Source organism: Schistocerca gregaria, chromosome 8, assembly GCF_023897955.1.
Source record: "Schistocerca gregaria isolate iqSchGreg1 chromosome 8, iqSchGreg1.2, whole genome shotgun sequence".
Classification (NCBI taxonomy): domain Eukaryota; kingdom Metazoa; phylum Arthropoda; class Insecta; order Orthoptera; family Acrididae; genus Schistocerca; species Schistocerca gregaria.
Window position 1 is genome coordinate 259,279,267 of NC_064927.1, and position 18,183 is coordinate 259,297,449.

An 18,183-nucleotide genomic window follows, 5' to 3' on the forward strand; every position below is an offset into this window, starting at 1 on the left:
AAGGGGGACTAAACAACTAAGGTCATCAGTCCCCCATTCCAAAAACAGGCGCGACTCAAGGCTCCAACACAAACGCCGCTCCACCATACGTTCGAGCAATTTGCACAAAACGTTGGTGAGGGTAATGGGACGATAGCTGTCCACCGCCAGAGGGTCCGCACCGGGCTTCAAGATGGGGACAATAACACCCTCTCGCCATTGCGACGGGAACACGCCCTCGCTCCAAATGCGGTTAAAGATGGTGAGGATGGGTCTCTGGCAGTCCCTGAAGAGACGCTTCAGCATCTGCGCATGGATGCAGTCCGGTCCTGGTGCTGTATCAGGGCAATCGGCGAGGGCAGTGAGGAATTCCCTGTCGCTAAAAGGAGCACTGTATTTTTCAGAACGACGGGTGCGGAATGATAACGGCGTCCGCTCGGCGCGCTCTTTTAGAGAGCGAAAGGAGGGGGGGTAAGTTGCAGTCGCAGAGCTCATAGCAAAGTGAGCAGCAAGGTGGCCAGCAATGACGGCAACGTCCGTGCAGACAGCACCGTCCAGGGAGATTCCAGGGACACCCATAGTGGTCTAGCATCCATAAATCCGTCGGATACGGGACCACACAAGCGAGGGGTAGACACGGGAGCCCAAGGATGAGACATACCTCTCCCAGCACTCCTGCTTACGCCGTTCAATAAGACGACGGGTCAAGGCATGGAGCCTCTTAAAGGCGATGGTCCCAAAACAGTCAGTTCACGGCCGAGTTTCAAATGAGAAACCTGTGTTGGTTAGAACAACAACAATGCTTCAACTTAACTGTGAAATAAGTGTTACACTATTAGGCTGTGTGTTCAAACAATGACAGTGTCTGCTCCCTATGAACCTTTCTATTCTTCAAGAACAGTGAACTTTGTGGTTAGGCTTTTACTGCTCGTAGATGTTCAACAGGAAACTATTGTAGCATTAGGTGGATGTTCACCTTCAATCTATTAATGAGGCCTATCTAGTACATTGGCCATATATAACTGTATATTATTTGGGGGGGGGGGGGGGGGGGTTGTAAACAATGAAAGTAAACTATTGTGAAATGCAACTGGGCACCTGTCGCCTACATTAGTGTGTGTACTTCCACATTTCAATTTTCAGCCAGTATCACAACACAGTATGTCGACACCAAGGACAATAATGAAGAAACAGAAGGAGACATCGTCACACATCCCATAAGACCTGAAACTCCATATAAACAATAGAACGCCGAAAAATCTGAGATTTCACGAGGTTACAGCATAAGCCCACAGACTGTAAGACAGACAATAAAGTGCACAAAGTTTGCAAGTGATCGGCTGTGGAGTAGCCCATGACAACAATATCACTCACTAAGATAATTAATGCAACCCGGGGCAGGCATAGTAAATCACTCTAAAAGTCACTGGAAAATAGCAGGGACTCTAGCCACATGAAAAGGAAGAGGCAAATATCGAAAGAAACCAAAAGGGATATTCAAACCTAGAACTCGCTGAGACTCTTCATAAACAGGAACCTGCAAGTATGCTTCAGACAAATCAATTTTAGAAAAATACCGAAACTCAATAATTTTGCCAACAGTTCCTCCTGGTATAGGAGAGGATATGTACCCGCGACTGACTGTAGTACTGAAGTTGCCACAGAGACCAAGTTTCCCCGACTGTTTCCAAACTACATCCAGCAGAGACGACCATTCACTAGCCATAACAGGTTGCACCACTCCTAGAGATTGAAGCCCATAAAATTCCGCTTTCACTTGATCTTTCAGGGTGACAGGAATACATCATCATCATCACAAATGAGGCCAAGCAGCATATTTCAAGGAAATATAAGCAGGAAAATTGTAGCACAGCCTATACCTTCCACAAACAAGACGAAAAACTCCTTCCACAGTGTTTCCAATTGAGAATAGAGTACCTGATCAGACATAAAGTGAAATGTGCTGGCACTGGTGATAAAAATCAAAATGACTGAAATGCATCCATCTCGAACAAGTTCTCAACACCAGCATCAGCAACCACCAAAAATTTAATGGAACGAACCACTGACTTGTAAGAGGCAGGTGCCATAAACTGTCCCAACAGCACAATGTTCTGTTTGTTATAACAGTGGCAAGCCTGAACTCACATTGGTTTTAGAATCCAATAACATCACTACACCACTTATGTCGAGCTGTAGCCAGATCACTTGCCAAAAATCACTTAACTTGAAAAACAACTTGTGAGAAGTCACAAGCATTTGAGTCACACAACTGGCATCCATGTCCATATCCCAAGCAACATGCGGCAAATGACACATGGAGGCAATGTGGCCTTTCCTCCAACAGGCATTATAAGTAGCCCAGCACACAGGACATTCCAAATGTTTGTGATGTACAAAACAGAAAGGACAAGATGGAAAAAGAAAACACTGACACTCACTATTGTAGTTGAGGTCAGGACCTCTTGGCCCGTCCTTGGCCACCTCAGTGGTTAGCCTGCATGTTTACCACCGCCACTACCATTTCCTCGTACAAGCTGTCTGTTGTCCTAGTAGGCATATTGTGTGACATTACTGCAGCATCACCCCATGCTTCAATTTGGTCACCAACTGCCCAAGAAACTTAAAAAACTTCAGCCAAAGAGGGAGGGGGAGGGGGGGGGGACTTCAAAGAATAAAGCCTTTTGGTGCACTTCCTCGTCGAGACCTAAACAGATGATTGTCCATCTCACTGGAGAGTCTGCATAAGAGTCATTGTGGGCATCAGTAATGAATTGACACTTAAGGCAAAAGCCATGAAGTTCGTCTGTATTATTGGTTTGGTTTCTTGCAGCATCACTAGAATTCAACTCGCGCCGCTATGACGTGCATTCATTTGCGATAGCAGTTGGACAAAAAACCCCATATGTGATCAAAAGTAAGAGCTGTCGGTTCTTGTTCTTCACCTTAGGTGAAATCCACAAAAAGAAGAAGGGAGGCTTTGCACAAATTTGAATCTGTCACATTGAAAGCCAAAAAAAATGCTGTCCGAGTCTTTTTCTGTAAGTGTCCCAATTCTATCAGGAATCGTCATACGGAGGGAATGCGCGTGGATGGACAAGTGGAACGGTACCCTGCCTGTTAACGGAAGCTGACGAGGTGGTCACAGCCACAATAAGCTGTTCAATCAGAGCCTGTAGCACAGGGTCCATAATGAATAAACCTGATGAAACCACACCTAAAGATTGCACACACAATAACTATCCCATCCTACTATCGAATAAAATAGTGAACCGCACAGTTAGTGAACCTTGTAATTCACCTAATTACCAGCACATAGATCACACACATCTAGTAATTTATTATGGAGAAAGTACTGGTTAGAATGAGGTGTGTGTGTGTGTGTGTGTGTGTGTGTGTGTGTGTGTGCGTGCGTGCGTGCGCGCGTCTTTCTGCTAACTTTGATTAACACTTTGACGTGACTGAGTGACCACATAATGAATAGTCAGAGTAAACAACAGTGGGAGTCCTTTCATAAAATGCAAATCATGTACGTAAAGTGATTTCATATTACATTATTTGTGTAAAAAGTGTATTCTTACTCTGGACACAAAACTGAGACTTCAAATTTGTTAAAACATGCGTATGATACTGGACAATATAGCACAATTAACATCTTAAATACTAAAAGAGATGAAAAAGTTCCTTTAAGTCCCATCGAATTTGAAGGTAGCTGTGACAAAAAACTTTTCAGTCTTGCAGCAAAGACATTTTACCTTCCAAAGTTGCATGTGGAAATGGAGTTCTGGAGGTAGCGCATTTCCTTATTGGTGTAGTGGCCAAGTACAGCACAGTGAGTGCCAATGAACTGCTATCTCATTCAACTATCATTTTGAGAAATTTACAGGAGACTGCCATGAAGCTGTTTCTAGAGAAGTAAGAAATGCTTTCAGATACATAGAAGGAGCACTAACTATCAATCTGTGGACTGATTCATATCATAAAATAAACTACATTGAAGTGGTTGCACATTATATCAACAACAATGAAGGAAAGCTCTGTCTTATGCACCAGAGATTTTAAGACTTTGATTAAAAAACTGGACAAAATATTAATGGTCAATAGATTTATTCAGCACTGTGCACATCACACAGATATCTAAACACTGGAGCAGCACTTTGTCAATATAATAGATACTCAACGCTCAGCGCACATCCTCAGTACTGCCCCGGAGTACATGAGTATAGGAGAGATCAATAATAAGAAGAGTGATGTATGGTGATTGTTGAGCTGTCACAACATTTTTTAAAAGATCTGACCTTCAGGATCACCTGCAGAAGTCACAGAAAGGAGATGTGGACACATGATAGAACAGCAAACTACATATGTTTGAGTCAATTGAGTCAATATGATTGAGTCGCAGTGGTTCAGTGGTTCAAAGTTCTAGCAATATTTTCCAAGATAAATATAGACAATTTAATTGACTCTATTGATAAAAATGCTGTAGGATGTAATAAGCTTTCTAATACCATTTAAAATGGCATCACGCAAGATATTTTTAGTATTATTACTATTTCCTACAAGAACAGGGTGTATATGTGGACAAGAAAAAAAGTTCCCAGATTTTTCTCAGATTTCCCAGTTAAAAATACACGTTCTCCCGGGTGAAAATACACTTCTTCCATGTTAAGTGACAGTATACTCTTCCTTGGCACTGTAAAACTCATCAACCCTTTGAATGTTTATGGTTTTATATACCAACATAGAATTTCCCGGCACTTTAGAAAACGAAACTACCAGGAGGGGGAGGGGGGGGGGGGGGGGCATGTAAGCTGCATATTTTCATGTTACGAAGGTATAACTTTGAATTCCACCAAACACCGCATGTCACTTTCCGAAGCATTGAAATCGAGAATGAGATGGGCCTTTTTAGGCCAGTCATCGATCATGTCACTCGATCTCGCCCGTTGATGTCAGCATAGTACACGTGATGAAGTCAGCCAATAGTAAGACCATTCTTAACTAGCGCGAACACAAAATAGGTAAGTTCATGGTTTAAATTAAGAATTTAAATTTGTTAAAATTTTTAATAATGACATAAATGTCTGATCTGGGCTCGAAATTCTTCTAAATGGTCATCCTCAAAGAGCTGATTTTTAAATGGAGTCGAACGCTTTGTGATTTAAGAAATTCATCGTACGTTGTCACACATAGTTCATCTCCCGCAAAAGGAAATTTGGTTTCAATGTAACTCTTTTCAAACTACCATTCGCAATATTTTCCTGTGACCTGTTAGAAATAGGTTTGTTTCAGCAGTTGCAAGAGAGCACCAGATAACAGGCGTCATCGTGATTGTGCAGCTACGACAACACAGGAAGCCCATATGTTCGTACGTGTAAAACATTAAAAGATCTTACATTATGTCATAAAAGAAACAAGACACCAGAGGATACTTCAAGAGCATCGTAATTTCGTGAACCACACTAAAATGCATAATTCGGCTTAAAGTGCGCATTCGTATGTCCATATTCGGATGTAAATTTTCTTGGAGTACCAGTGCTGTACTATCTCATGTTTGGTTCTTTATTATGGTACAATACCATACGTGCACTTGAAATGCAGCGAACAGTTGAAACTAGGCCAAGAGTGTGAAATTAAACACTTCGTTTCAAATAAATTTACTGCCTCAGCAGAAAAGATTAATCAAAGCCAAATCTCTTTAGCAAACTGACAAAAATAACTTCATTGTTCTGCAAGGTGAATAATGCTTGACTGTCAGAAAAGTGGAAATAAAATCTGAAACTAATAACATATTTTAGTCTTCCATTACTAAGCGAACGTATTTTAATTCATTTGATAGCTCCCGGCCACAAAAATCCATTTCATCATCATTTAATGTGAGAGCAATACACAAAGACAAAACAACAAAATTACTGAACGTAAACGTGGGTCATGTGGAGACAACCCACCTCCCCACCACAACTCTGACTGCTTTCTGCATCAAACCCAGATTTGCTATATTTCTGAACCGGGGCAATATTAGGTAGTGGCGCCCAGCCACACTTCTGTAACCAGAAGCGGGAGAAGGTACTACTCATACGCGACTAAACTGCGCATGTGCAAGAGCCCCCCGGCAACTGCTCAAACAACTCTAAGGTAAACAGTTGTCATCGGAGGCAATTTCTTATTATGAAGCTTTGCATAGTCTTCCTAAGCCTCCGACACAATGTGCTGTTGGCAGACGCTTGTATGAGTACTGTGTTTTGTTGTTGTATACGGTGCATTTCCTTTGCAATGTAATTTTGAATGCCAATGGATTTCCTATACCGTATGAGACATGGTACTTTCTTGCATTTTTGGTGTTTCCATATTGTGAATCAGAAGCTCAGACAATGCTGTGACCTGGTAGGCTGCAGATTGCTCAACATATTTAAAGGTTTATTTTAGGTTAGAGGATCTCAAGTAAGAAAAAAAAGTGCTTCAGTCTCATATGGTGCAAGTCAAACACAGGGCAAAGGTAGACTAAGAACCATAGGTGCTATGGTAATAAACTGTCATGTCTGTGGTGGGAAAGAATCAGAGTTTCAAGCACTAACAGAAAGCACTGGAGCTCAAACCGTTATAGGTAATGAAAGCTGGCTACAGCCGGAGATAAGATCAACCTAAATTTTTATGAACAACTTCATCATGTTCAGAAAGGATACATTAAATAAGGCTGATGATGGCATTTTTCCTGATGTTAGAAGTAGTTTATCTTGTACCAAAATTGAAGCACATAGTTGCTGTAAGATAGTTTGTGTTAAGGTTATACTTGGCAACCAGAATAAATGAATAATTGGTTCTTTTTACCCGGCCTCTTGACTCCAATGATAGATGAAAGATTCAAAGTAAAGTTGAGTATCATCTCAAATAGGCCCTCCACTAATACATTCAAAGTTGGAGGTTACTTCAATCTACTGTCAATACCACAGCGATTGTTATACATCCGCTACTATCATACGTTTAAGAAGAAGACATAATTATCTTCACTGACAAACAGTGAAACGTCAAAACAATGAAAAACAAATAACATTTTTCTGAAAATTAGTGACTGGTTCTCTGTGAATGGACTGTTATTAATCTTGTATAAAATGCAATGCATCCAACTCTGTACCGTAGAAGACCCGACTGCATTGTTAGAAGTAATGGGTCAGGTAAAATCGATAAATGAATCAAAATATTCAGAATTTTTGCCTCTTCATACTGATATAAATCTTAACTGGAAGTCACACATTTCAGATCATCTTACATGTCTAAGCTTTATACCTTTTGTACTAAGAATAACAGCAGATTTTGGAGATGAAAAATTTCTTTCCCATTTTAATATGGATCTGCCAGAACAGTCTTTCCTGATCATTCACTAATGTCTTATGGCATCACATTCTGGGGTAACACTTAGCTGAAAACAAAAGTTTTTGCTGCACTAAAAATCGTAATATAGGTAACTCTAAAACCTCTTTTAGATGGAAATTTAAAGTCATACAATACATTTACTCCTATCTGAAGTTTGTTGTCACAAGTCAATTTTGAAAACAACAGTAACATTTATAAATATAATACAAGAAAGAGAAATGACTGACACTATCCATTACTCGGAGAAAGGAGTCAGTTATTCAACCATAAGATCTTTGATATAACTTTGTGACAAAACAGGTTTGGCCCCCACCATCCTACTCTGTCTTTCGCACTCCTAATTATAATAGCTAGGATATATACTAGTTTTTTCTTTCCTTGCTGTTATTCTTCCCAAAACTTTTAATGATAGACTCCATTATTTGAGCACACATTACATGAACTTTTGTATTAAGTTGTTTTGCTGGAAATAACATATTGCAAAATTTATTGCATTTCAAAGTTTTCAATCTAGAAGGCATCCATAAAAACCTAGTGAGCTAATACATAAATTCAGAAAAGTGGTTTATCTCTAAACTGTAGATCAATTTTTGCTCATTTACAAGACATGTTTATTTTACTCAAACTTCATTAACTCAGGAGATTTCAACCAGCCCAAAATTTCACCTTATATTCCGATCAAACCACTATAAATTTCTGGAATATGTTAATATGCTACTAATTGGCTAAATTTTCTCAACTGAATGATGCCAATAACAAATATGTAATTGCCATAATTAAGAATTGTGTAATTTTTAATACCCAAATTTTTATAATCAATATGGATGTCATACTTAAGCATCAGGAATTCCCATAGTGTAAACATAAACTGGTTCTGTATATTTTAATAGCTACTGCCAATACCAGTAATTTGATGAACAACGTGTGACAATCATTGCTACGTATGTTTGAAAAGGAATAATTTGACCTAGGGAAATTTCAAATAATAATCACATAATATTCAATCACATGTCCATATAAAGACAAATGCGCCCAATTCCATAATTACACTTCTTGTTTTTGCGAGTTATATCTTAGTCAGTATGTAACTTGCTTCGAGATTTCAGTACTACCTACACTGTGTGGTTGTAGCTTGAACTAGTCTCGGGTTTATTCGAGGATAAGAGCAGTGATTATTAGAATCAGTGATAAACTTAACAAGTAACATTTGTGAACATTCTACTGTATCTTAACGAACATTTATCACCCTTCCATGTGCCTTTTAGACAACTTGTTACTCTGATATTGGAAAAATTACTTTGTGTGCTAACTAATTAATGATTCTCATCCTTTTGGTAGAATATAAGTTAAAGTTATCTGTCAAATGTGAGTACAAGGAGACCTGAATAAACATTTTGGATCTTTAATGAGGCCTGATCTTTAGTGATAGGAATCAAATTCGGTAAATAAATATGCAAAGCAATTTTGTGTGAACATGTGAAAAGAATTACTGGGCTTCTCTTTTTATGTATTAAGAGACACAATCCTTTCACGAACATTTTCAGCTAGAGGACCATGAAACTATAGGCTGGGGTCCTTATTACAACTTCAAAGACAGCGATTAGAGTAAATGAAATCATGCCTTAGTCCTGCTTAACAACTCAGTCTAACCCATAGAACAATTTTTTAATTTGAATTATGTAGTTAGTTTGCAAGGTGGGGGGGGGGGGGGGGGGGGCACAGCTAATTATAAATCGCATAAATCACATTGTGTAACAAAAAATATAAAACCATGAATGATACCTTAGATTAATGTAAAAGTAATTAAGTAAAAGTAAATGTTGCATACTTTTTGTTGAGAAAGTGTACTATAACTCTAAATCAACTTGTTCTGCATTGTAACAAGAGATCCCAATTATGATCCATGCAAATAAGTAATTCACTAACTACCACCATCATCTCACATCATATAACAAGAATAAATGGGTACATGGAAAAAATTTAAGTTACATATATTTTTTACCAGTAAAAACAAATACATTGATGAGTTTATCTGACATACCGAGTCCTCCACAATGAGTGGCACTTCATTGGTGATAACGGGCATACTCTTTCTACCTCTACTATCACCCCCGGTTCCTCTAGCATGGCCTCTACCTCTACCTCTAGCTCTAGCTCTTCCTCTTGCTCTCCCTCGCCCTCTGCCTCTGGTGACACTTCTGGTTTGTCTTGCAGGTTCAGGAGATGTTTCGCGGATTTCAATAACACTGTACAGATAAAGTGCATGAGGTATTACAACAGTACATTACATGGAAAGCTAAAACAAACACACAAACACAAACACACACAAACACAAACACACACAAACACAAACACACACAAACACAAACACACAGAGAGAGAGAGAGAGAGAGCAGTAAGACACTGTCAACATTCTTGTAAGAAAAATATAAAAAGGATTCAAGTGAACATTCTTCTGTCTTAAATGCACAGAAATTCAAATCAGTCTTTGAAAACGAATCATACACAATGTTACTCTAAAGTGCATGAAAAAACCTCATTTGCTGTGCAGTATCTTACATTCAAATCCAATTCCTGAACTGCTCTCCAGAACATTTGCTATTTCAGTTACTAATGAATTTAAACATTTAATTTATGTATTTACAAGGCCTTTACCGTACAGAACTGATACAAATATAACATTTATGCCTGAAAGAAAAATGCATTAAGATCACAGTTGAACCTTCGTCAGAGCCAGGTTGGGCTCAGACTTTATGCTGCAGCTTTAGCTATGTGTGTTAGTTCAAAAAATGCAAATAAATGAAGTGTTTTACGAAGAGTCATCAAAAAACATCGTGACTGAATTTTTTAGCAGTAACTGCTGACACTACAATCATTAGATGTGATATGTTTGATAGCCTGATCCACTGAGACAGATAGCGTCAAGTTGGAATATGTGAATATGTTCTGACTCGTCATGCAGTATCCAGAGGAGCTAAAGTGCGGTTGGGTTTACCATGTCTGTCGCACATCATGGATGTCAAACAATGCATGAACATTAAGTTCTGTTTCAAGTTGCAAAAATCTGCCCAAGGAATTAATGAGAAGTTGAAATTAGCATATGGCGATAACGCTGTAACTCTGAAGACTGTTTACAGGTGGCATGAGTAATTAAAAAGTGGAAATACACTGGTAGAAGATCGAGCAACATTTGGGACATCCATTAGCATCAGAAACAGAAGAAAACAGGCTAAACGTAGCAAAAATTGTTCATTCAAACAGGTGAATAACAATTCGAGGACGTATTGAAGAACTTAGCATCTCATTTTGACCAATAATTTACAAATGAGACGAGTGAGTGCAAAATTTGTTCCCAAACTTTTGAGTAATGAACAGAAGGAAAATTGTGTGTCTGTTGGCATGGAGCTGAACGATCATCTTCATTCAGATCTGGATTCCATGTCCAAAAATGTAAGCAGAGATGAAACTTGCGTTTACAGGTATGAGCTGAAAATTTAGAGTTCTCGATAGAAAACCAGAGAATCTCCTCACACTAAAAAGGTAAGTCTGTCAGAATTGAGTATCAAAGTCATGCTCTCTCTTCTGTTCTCCTCACCCCCCCCCCCCCCCCCCCCCCAATATTGAAGGCATAGTGCAATCAGAGTTTGGTCCAAGGGGGACACCTGTAAACGCCAAATTTAGCAAGAGTGTACCGTAACATTTGCAAAACAATGTACAAAGAAAGAGGGAAGAAAAATGGACCAATGGGTTGCTTCTTCATCATGACAGTGTGTCATAAATGCACTGCTAGCAAAGTACATTACTTTGAAGGAGATTAACTCAAATCCCATGTAAGCTTATTACTTTGCTTCTAATAGAATTATCACACCTAATATATGTAAGTATAGAGGCACAGTTCATCCCAAGCCCTGAAGTGAAGTGTATCATGCAAGAACCCCTAGCAAACACACAACACATATGCAACAAACTGACTTAAACTTCTCCAAAAATTGTGTTGCACGTTGTAACACATCAACATACAAATGAAGCTGAATGAGTTACAGTTAAGGAAACCATCACTTGCTGGTAATACAACAAAATGTTCCAATTTAGTGCTTCAATTATACATGATATGGAAAAGGTGTACTTTTTAACAGAACTAATGTTTCCAAGTGAATTAATATTTCATCTCTTTGGTAAATCACATTACTTTAATGTTACGATACAAAATTTTTCCATCGGGGAGCATTGCTGCAGCATATATGCAACACAGCACAACTCCGATACACGTATATAAGCACAGACATGTAGGCAAGGGATTAGTGCACCATCCATGTCTTTCCAACCTGAATGTGCTAAATGTGGAAATGTGAACTATGGCAATGTAATTATCAAATGCATCCAAACAGGACCAGTGTGCTGTTATTCTTTTATTGGTTGCTGAAAGACAAACACCAGTAGGCATTTATTAGAGAATTAAAAATGTGTATGGAGCCATATACCTGCAGAAAAGCACCACTGTGGAATGGTGCACCAAGGGGGTCTGCTGCCCCATGATAATGCACATCCCCATATCACAAATGTCGTAATGCAGAAGTTACGCCCACTCAAGTGAGACACACTTGAGTACCCACCCTACAGTCCACAAACCCATCCCCCATGTGAATATCCAAACTGGAGGGTTGGTGGGAGAATTACCTCAATACTCATAGCAATTTTGCCAAACTAGCACAATGATTCTGTACTGTACAGCATTCAAACAGGGACTTTTTGATCATCCCTTATATAAAGAAGTGAATAAAGTAGTATAGGTTTGGCAAAACTGAATGTGGTTTGTGGTTCTTCCATAACCATGTTTATGGATTTTTTTAGAATTTACAGAGCAAACTCTAATAACATTTGGACATACAAGAAAAGCCAGTTATTTCACAATCTGAGGGTAAATATGAATGGCCACATTAATTAAAAAAATGGCATCCTTAACAGTATATTCTCTAGGTATTTATCTAGAATTGCCATCTTCCTGTTTTCAAAAATCTTTAACCGTTTTAGAAAAACATCTAAAAAATGTGGGGGTTTTGGTATTAAAGTTGAGTAGGAGATTCCAAGATGGCAACATACAACGAATCGATGACGTTTTCACAATGTATTCCTAAGGCTCAAATCTTTAAAATCCTTCAAAATTTTCTTGATATATATTATTTGTTTCTAATAAATAGGTGTTCAAATTTACCACACCTGTACACATAAATCTGTTATGAGGTGAAAATGTAAGTTCATAAAGTGATGCAAGCATGGGAAAATAAGCTATATAGTGGCTCCATTATCCTCCACAGTGTTCTGGAAACCCTATGTTGCAGTACTGAAGCACTGTCAAAATTTTTGCGCAAGTAAAATCCAGTATGAGGTGTAAAATAAAACTGAGTTATTTCAATTTCACATAAGTAAATTAACACAATTTTACTGACCCATAGAATTCTTTTCATAAGAGTGGCATGCCCTGCTGCAGCAGGGAAAGAGAGAGGCTAACCAGAGGGAAAAAGCTCCTATCGGGGCCCAAGAAAGGCAAATATGCTCCTGCTTATTAACAGACAGATTGGAAAGTGAGATACTAGCTGTCTCACTCTACCTCCTTCAGGATCTTTAAAAATTTTCTTTCACATTTTGGCATGTGAATATATTCACTCTTTTTTATGCTGAGAGAGGAGACAGTGGCAGTAGGCGAGGAATAGAGGAGAAAGTAGAAGTGGGTGAAAGCCAGTGATAATGAGAGAGAGAGAGAGAGAGAGAGAGAGAGAGAGAGAGAGAGAGAGAGAGACTATGACAATAACAAGAAGAGAGAGATAATGACAGGGAGAAGAGACAGCAGCAGTGGGAAGGAAGGAATGAGATAGTAACAGAAAGAGAGAGCAAGAGGGAGACACTGAGAGTGACAGGAGACAGTAGCGGTGGCAGAAGCAGTAGTAGGACAGAACAAAGAAGACTGTGGCTGTGAAACAGGAGATGTGACAGAGAGACACAAAGGGAAAATGTCAATGAGTTGGGCAGGATAAGTGAGTGAGAGAATGGGCAAATGCGAGGGGATGGGTATGAGCAATTTACAGCGATGGACTAGTGACTGTGAGCGAATATGGTTAGGGGAGCTTGTGGGAGTGAGAAGTGAGTAGCATGATAAACAGATTGTGAATAAATATACATTCCCAAATTTTTGGAAATCTTTTGAAAGGTACTATGTAAGGTAGAATGACGTAAGTGATATCCCAGTTTTCAGTCACGGTCTTTTAAACAAGAACATATTCACCTTTTTGTGCTCTAAAGGGCATTTTTCCACTGGTTGTTACTACTTTTTTTGTGAATGCTACCCATGCATTTTATTTTCATTCAAACATGAAATTCAAGATTGAAATCAATCCAAACTGTGTAAAATGGTAGTGATAATTGCTAACACTGGACCATCTGATCAAAAGTACATGGATACCCATATGTAGATCAGAACTGACCATTAGATCTAATGAGATATGGGCCTGCTAGTACAATAAAAGATGGGGAATATTACGTTGTCACGAGAAAAGCAATTTCAGACATGATCATACTTCTCTTGAATATGATTTATGTGAAGGGTGTACCAAAACTGGCATTGGACAGGGAGATTTCCCATGAGAGGTGGATGAATTGACATTGGTCAGTGACAGGGATGCAGAAAACAACTGATGAAACTACCGGATAATAGACATGAGTTTACCCAAAGGAAATGTAACCTCAGTGATGATCTCTCCATTGGATTAGTCCGTCGTTTGGATATTTGCACTGGGATTGCCATGGAATAGGTGGCCCTGAGAAAGAAGACTGAAAACTCAATGAAAAGGGTAACGTTTTTAGAGCTGGATTGTGAAATGTCCTAAGTCTGAAGGATGTAGAAAAACTAGAAAATCTGAGAAGATTTGTGAACAGACAAAACTAGATGTAGTGGAGGTCATTGAAGGAAACACAAATAAGATTTTAAAATATCTGAACAGATAAGTATAGGGTAATACACAAAAAACTGGATAATTTATAATAGGAGTAGAATTTGCTATGAGTAAGAACTTAAGATGAAGAGTGAGTTACCATTGACAGCTCAAAGGACACTATTTTATTATCATCAAAACTGGAACCAAGCCAAATCTATAATCTGTATAGTCCAGTCAATGAAGGAAAATTGAGGAAAAAATTCATGTAGTTGAAACTTTTTGTACGGTGGTATGAGGGATACCCACGAGTAACATACTAAAAATTATGACTGTTGCAGTGGACGTGGGGACGAAGAGCCTTTAAAAGTCACATTTTTATGTTTTTCTTGGTTAAGTAAAAAATTGTGGCTTCTAGTGAAAATGTTTACCATTACAAAACTATACTACATTAAATTTGCTACAAAAAAAGGTCCTATTCACATTTCCTCTAGTGCTAATAGTTTCCACATTGCAGGGGAGCAGGGGATTGACAAATTACAGATTTTAAAAAAATATTGTTTTAACAGTATAAAACAAATGCTCATCTTTAAATGAAGTGGATTGTAAACAAATATTAAATGTGTGTATGATGTCGAAGTGCAGTAGAGCAATGTTAAGGGATAAATTGTGTTCTGGGGGTGGTAACAGAATGGATGGGGTGGAGGTTAAGGGTAAAAGTGCAAAGGAAGTTAGGTGGCTGGATTGTTGTCATGCACTTCAGTCCTTCACAGGTCTGCCAAATGAAGATTGAGCATGTGATTCTGCACTCTCTCTATCTCGCTGCATCAGAAGATGCAACTACAGGGTGTTTCAGAAGATTATACTATTCGTCCGTAGCAAACCACTATGGTGTGAACCAGGGAAATGTGTTGGCACCCTTGCTGTTCATGTTGTGTATTAATGACCTTGCAGACAATATTGATAGTAAAATCAGGCCTTTTGCAGATGATGCAGTTATTTACAATGAAATGCTATTTGAAAGAAACTGCATAAATATTCAGTCAGATATTGATAAGATTTCAATGTGATGTGGACATTGGCAACTTGCTCTAAATGTTCAGAAATGTAAAATTTTGCAATTCTTAAAGCGAAAAAATGTAGTATCCTATGACTATAATACCAATGAGTCACTGTTGGAGTCAGCCAGCTCATACAAATGCCTGGGTGTAATACTTCGTAGAGATATGAAGTGGAATGATCACATACGTTCAGTTGTGGGTTCAGGTGATAGAGTTTGGTTTATTGGTAGAATACTGGGGAAATGCAGTCAGTCTATAAATGAGATTGCTTACAAATCGCCTGTGTGAACGGTTCTGTAATATTGCCCAAGTGTGTGGGACCCATACCAGATACGACTAACAGGGGATATTGAATTAGTACAGAGAAGGGCAGCATGAATGGTCAAAGGTTTGTTTAATCCATGGGGAGTGTCACAGAGATACTGAAGAAACTGAACTGGAAGACTCTTGATGATAGACGTAAAATATTACCTGAAAGTTTCAAGAACAAACTTTAAATGTTAATTCTGAGAATTTGTAACAACCCACTAAGTATTGCTTACATAGGGATTGTGAGGATAAGATTAGAATAATTACTGCACACACAGAGGCATTCAAATAAATAATAATTTTTCCTGCGCTCCATATGTGATAGAACAGGAAGAAAACCTAATAACTGTTACGATGGGACGTTCGATTGTTTGTGGAGCATAGATTTAGATGTGATGTAGATAATGCAAAGGGGCAGAATCTATGTAAATTTTTCCATCCTCTGCAACATGGGAACTATTAGTTTTAAAGAAAAATAGGACTTTTTTGTAGGAAATTGTATGTAGTTGAATTATGTAACAAGAAACATTTTCATTAGAATCCATGATTTTCAAGTTATTCAAGAAAAACATAAAAAGGATTTTATGCTTCTCATGGCAGTCATTCCTACTGCTGTACATAAAATTGTGACTATACAATTCTTTTCCCCTCAGTCGATCTCTTTTGTGTTCCTTGACTGGACTAATAGGTAAGATATAAATGCTCAAGTCACAAGGTGAAGGTGACAAGATAGAGGGGTACTGTGCACATCATTATCACTGCTGTCTGGCTCCTAATAACAACAGTCTAAGTGGATTGTTGTTGTTAGTGGCCAAAACGACAGTGAAAAAAATGTGCACAATATTCATATTATGATTGAATGCCTCCTGTGTGATTTTATGTTGTAAGTTAAAGATAATGAGAGTATATAATTGACTGAATATGTAACTCACAAGGAAAGACCATAGTGTTCGGATCACGGATATATTTCAAACTTAACACAACATAGTGTGCAAGTGGTAAGGCATACTACACGGGCAATTTCCAGAAAATTGCAAGAGAAGTTTGAAGCATCACTGATGTACTGGTGCATTGTAAACTGTGATGTCTGGTTACAAGCTGTGCAACTATGTAGAATTTATGGCGTCCCGTGTGAACGGTAGCTCCCAATGCCACTACAGTAAGCCACAAGCTGTGGCACCACATTAGATTTGTATATGAAACTGGCTTAACACAAAATCTTTGTAAATATTGATGCCAAAAACTGGCACTATACAATTGAATGTATTTTAATAGCATCTTCACAGGTAGTAGTTTCTCATTCGTTGTCAGTCAAATATGAACATGTGCAAAAGTGCTTGATCAAGTTTTTAACTTGCTTGTGGAAATAAAAGTCGCTTAAATATTTGTTGCAATAATAAAAATTAGTTAACTGCATAATCACATTGGAAATTGAAAAAAAGAAGTTAATATAGATAGGTGTGTCTTTTCATCATATTATCTTTCAGATGCAATGTGTAAGAAGTAATGTCACTAGTGTTGAAAAAAAGCATAAATTAAAAAAAAAAAAAGTATGAGCGGGACTTGATCCTGCGATCCACCTATTATGAAGCTCGAACGCTAACCACCAGGGCATGGTTTGTGCCACCAAAACGCCTGGCTGTGCTGACATTTTGGACCGGAAATTGACATCACATAACCACACCCACCCGGCTTTGCCTGCTTTCAATTCACTTGCTTTCTTTGAATTTTTTTGTTTTTATTGTTTTATATTTGCTGCGGATGTGGAGGAGAATGGAGAGAATAAGTGGGAAGGAAAGAGTGAGTAATGAAAGAGCACTGGAAAGGTTTGCTGAGAGAAGATGTCTGCTGAAGGTTGTAAGAGAAAGGAAAAAGAACTGGTTGGGACATTCATTGAGAAGAGAGTGCTTGCTAGCAGATGCTTTGGAAGGGTTGGTTTGTGGGAGAAGACTGAGAGGAAGAAGGAGATACAAGATGATAGACGACATAAAGGGAAGAGGAAATTATGCAGACCTGAAGAGGATGGCAGAAGACCAGACAGCTTGGAGAACTACCATGTGAAAACCTGCCTCTTGGTAGAACACTGATGATGATGATGATGATGATGATGATGATGATGATGATGATGATATTTGCTGCTGGAATTTACTAAAACAGGCTCATAATCATTTATGTTGCAGCAGTTATTTGGAGACAAGAGGCTTGCACGGGATAGGGTAGTGTGGAGAGCTGTAGAAAACCGGTCTTTGGACTGAAGATCACAACAGTATTGCTGTGGTGGTGATTGTCACTGTTTAAATAGTCAGCTATTCTTTGCTGATCATGTTACCATAGTCTTCATAATGTAAATACTTGGTAAAGGTAGAATACCTAAACTTTTAAACAGGGGAATATAGGTGTTTTTAGGTTCGTGATTCTAATGGGCATTTTGTATTCTGAAAACTAACTTAGCTGCAGCCAAATTATGTCAAAATATGACCCCATATTTAAAGTGGGAAAGAAAGTAGGCATAATAGGTGCTCTTAATTTTTTTTTTT

At 38.4% G+C, this 18,183-nt stretch overlaps 1 protein-coding gene across 6 annotated transcripts in view; it reads right to left on the reverse strand.

Moving 5' to 3' along the window:
- The window catches only part of LOC126284188 (uncharacterized protein CG4449), a 131,784-nt gene that overhangs the window by 49,531 nt on the left and 64,070 nt on the right, over positions 1-18,183 (reverse strand). For all 6 annotated transcript variants that reach the window (XM_049982940.1, XM_049982938.1, XM_049982935.1 and 3 more), the window contains exon 4: positions 9,392-9,596. In XM_049982940.1, the coding sequence (XP_049838897.1) occupies positions 9,392-9,596 (205 nt within the window). The remainder of the gene's footprint in view (positions 1-9,391; positions 9,597-18,183) is intronic.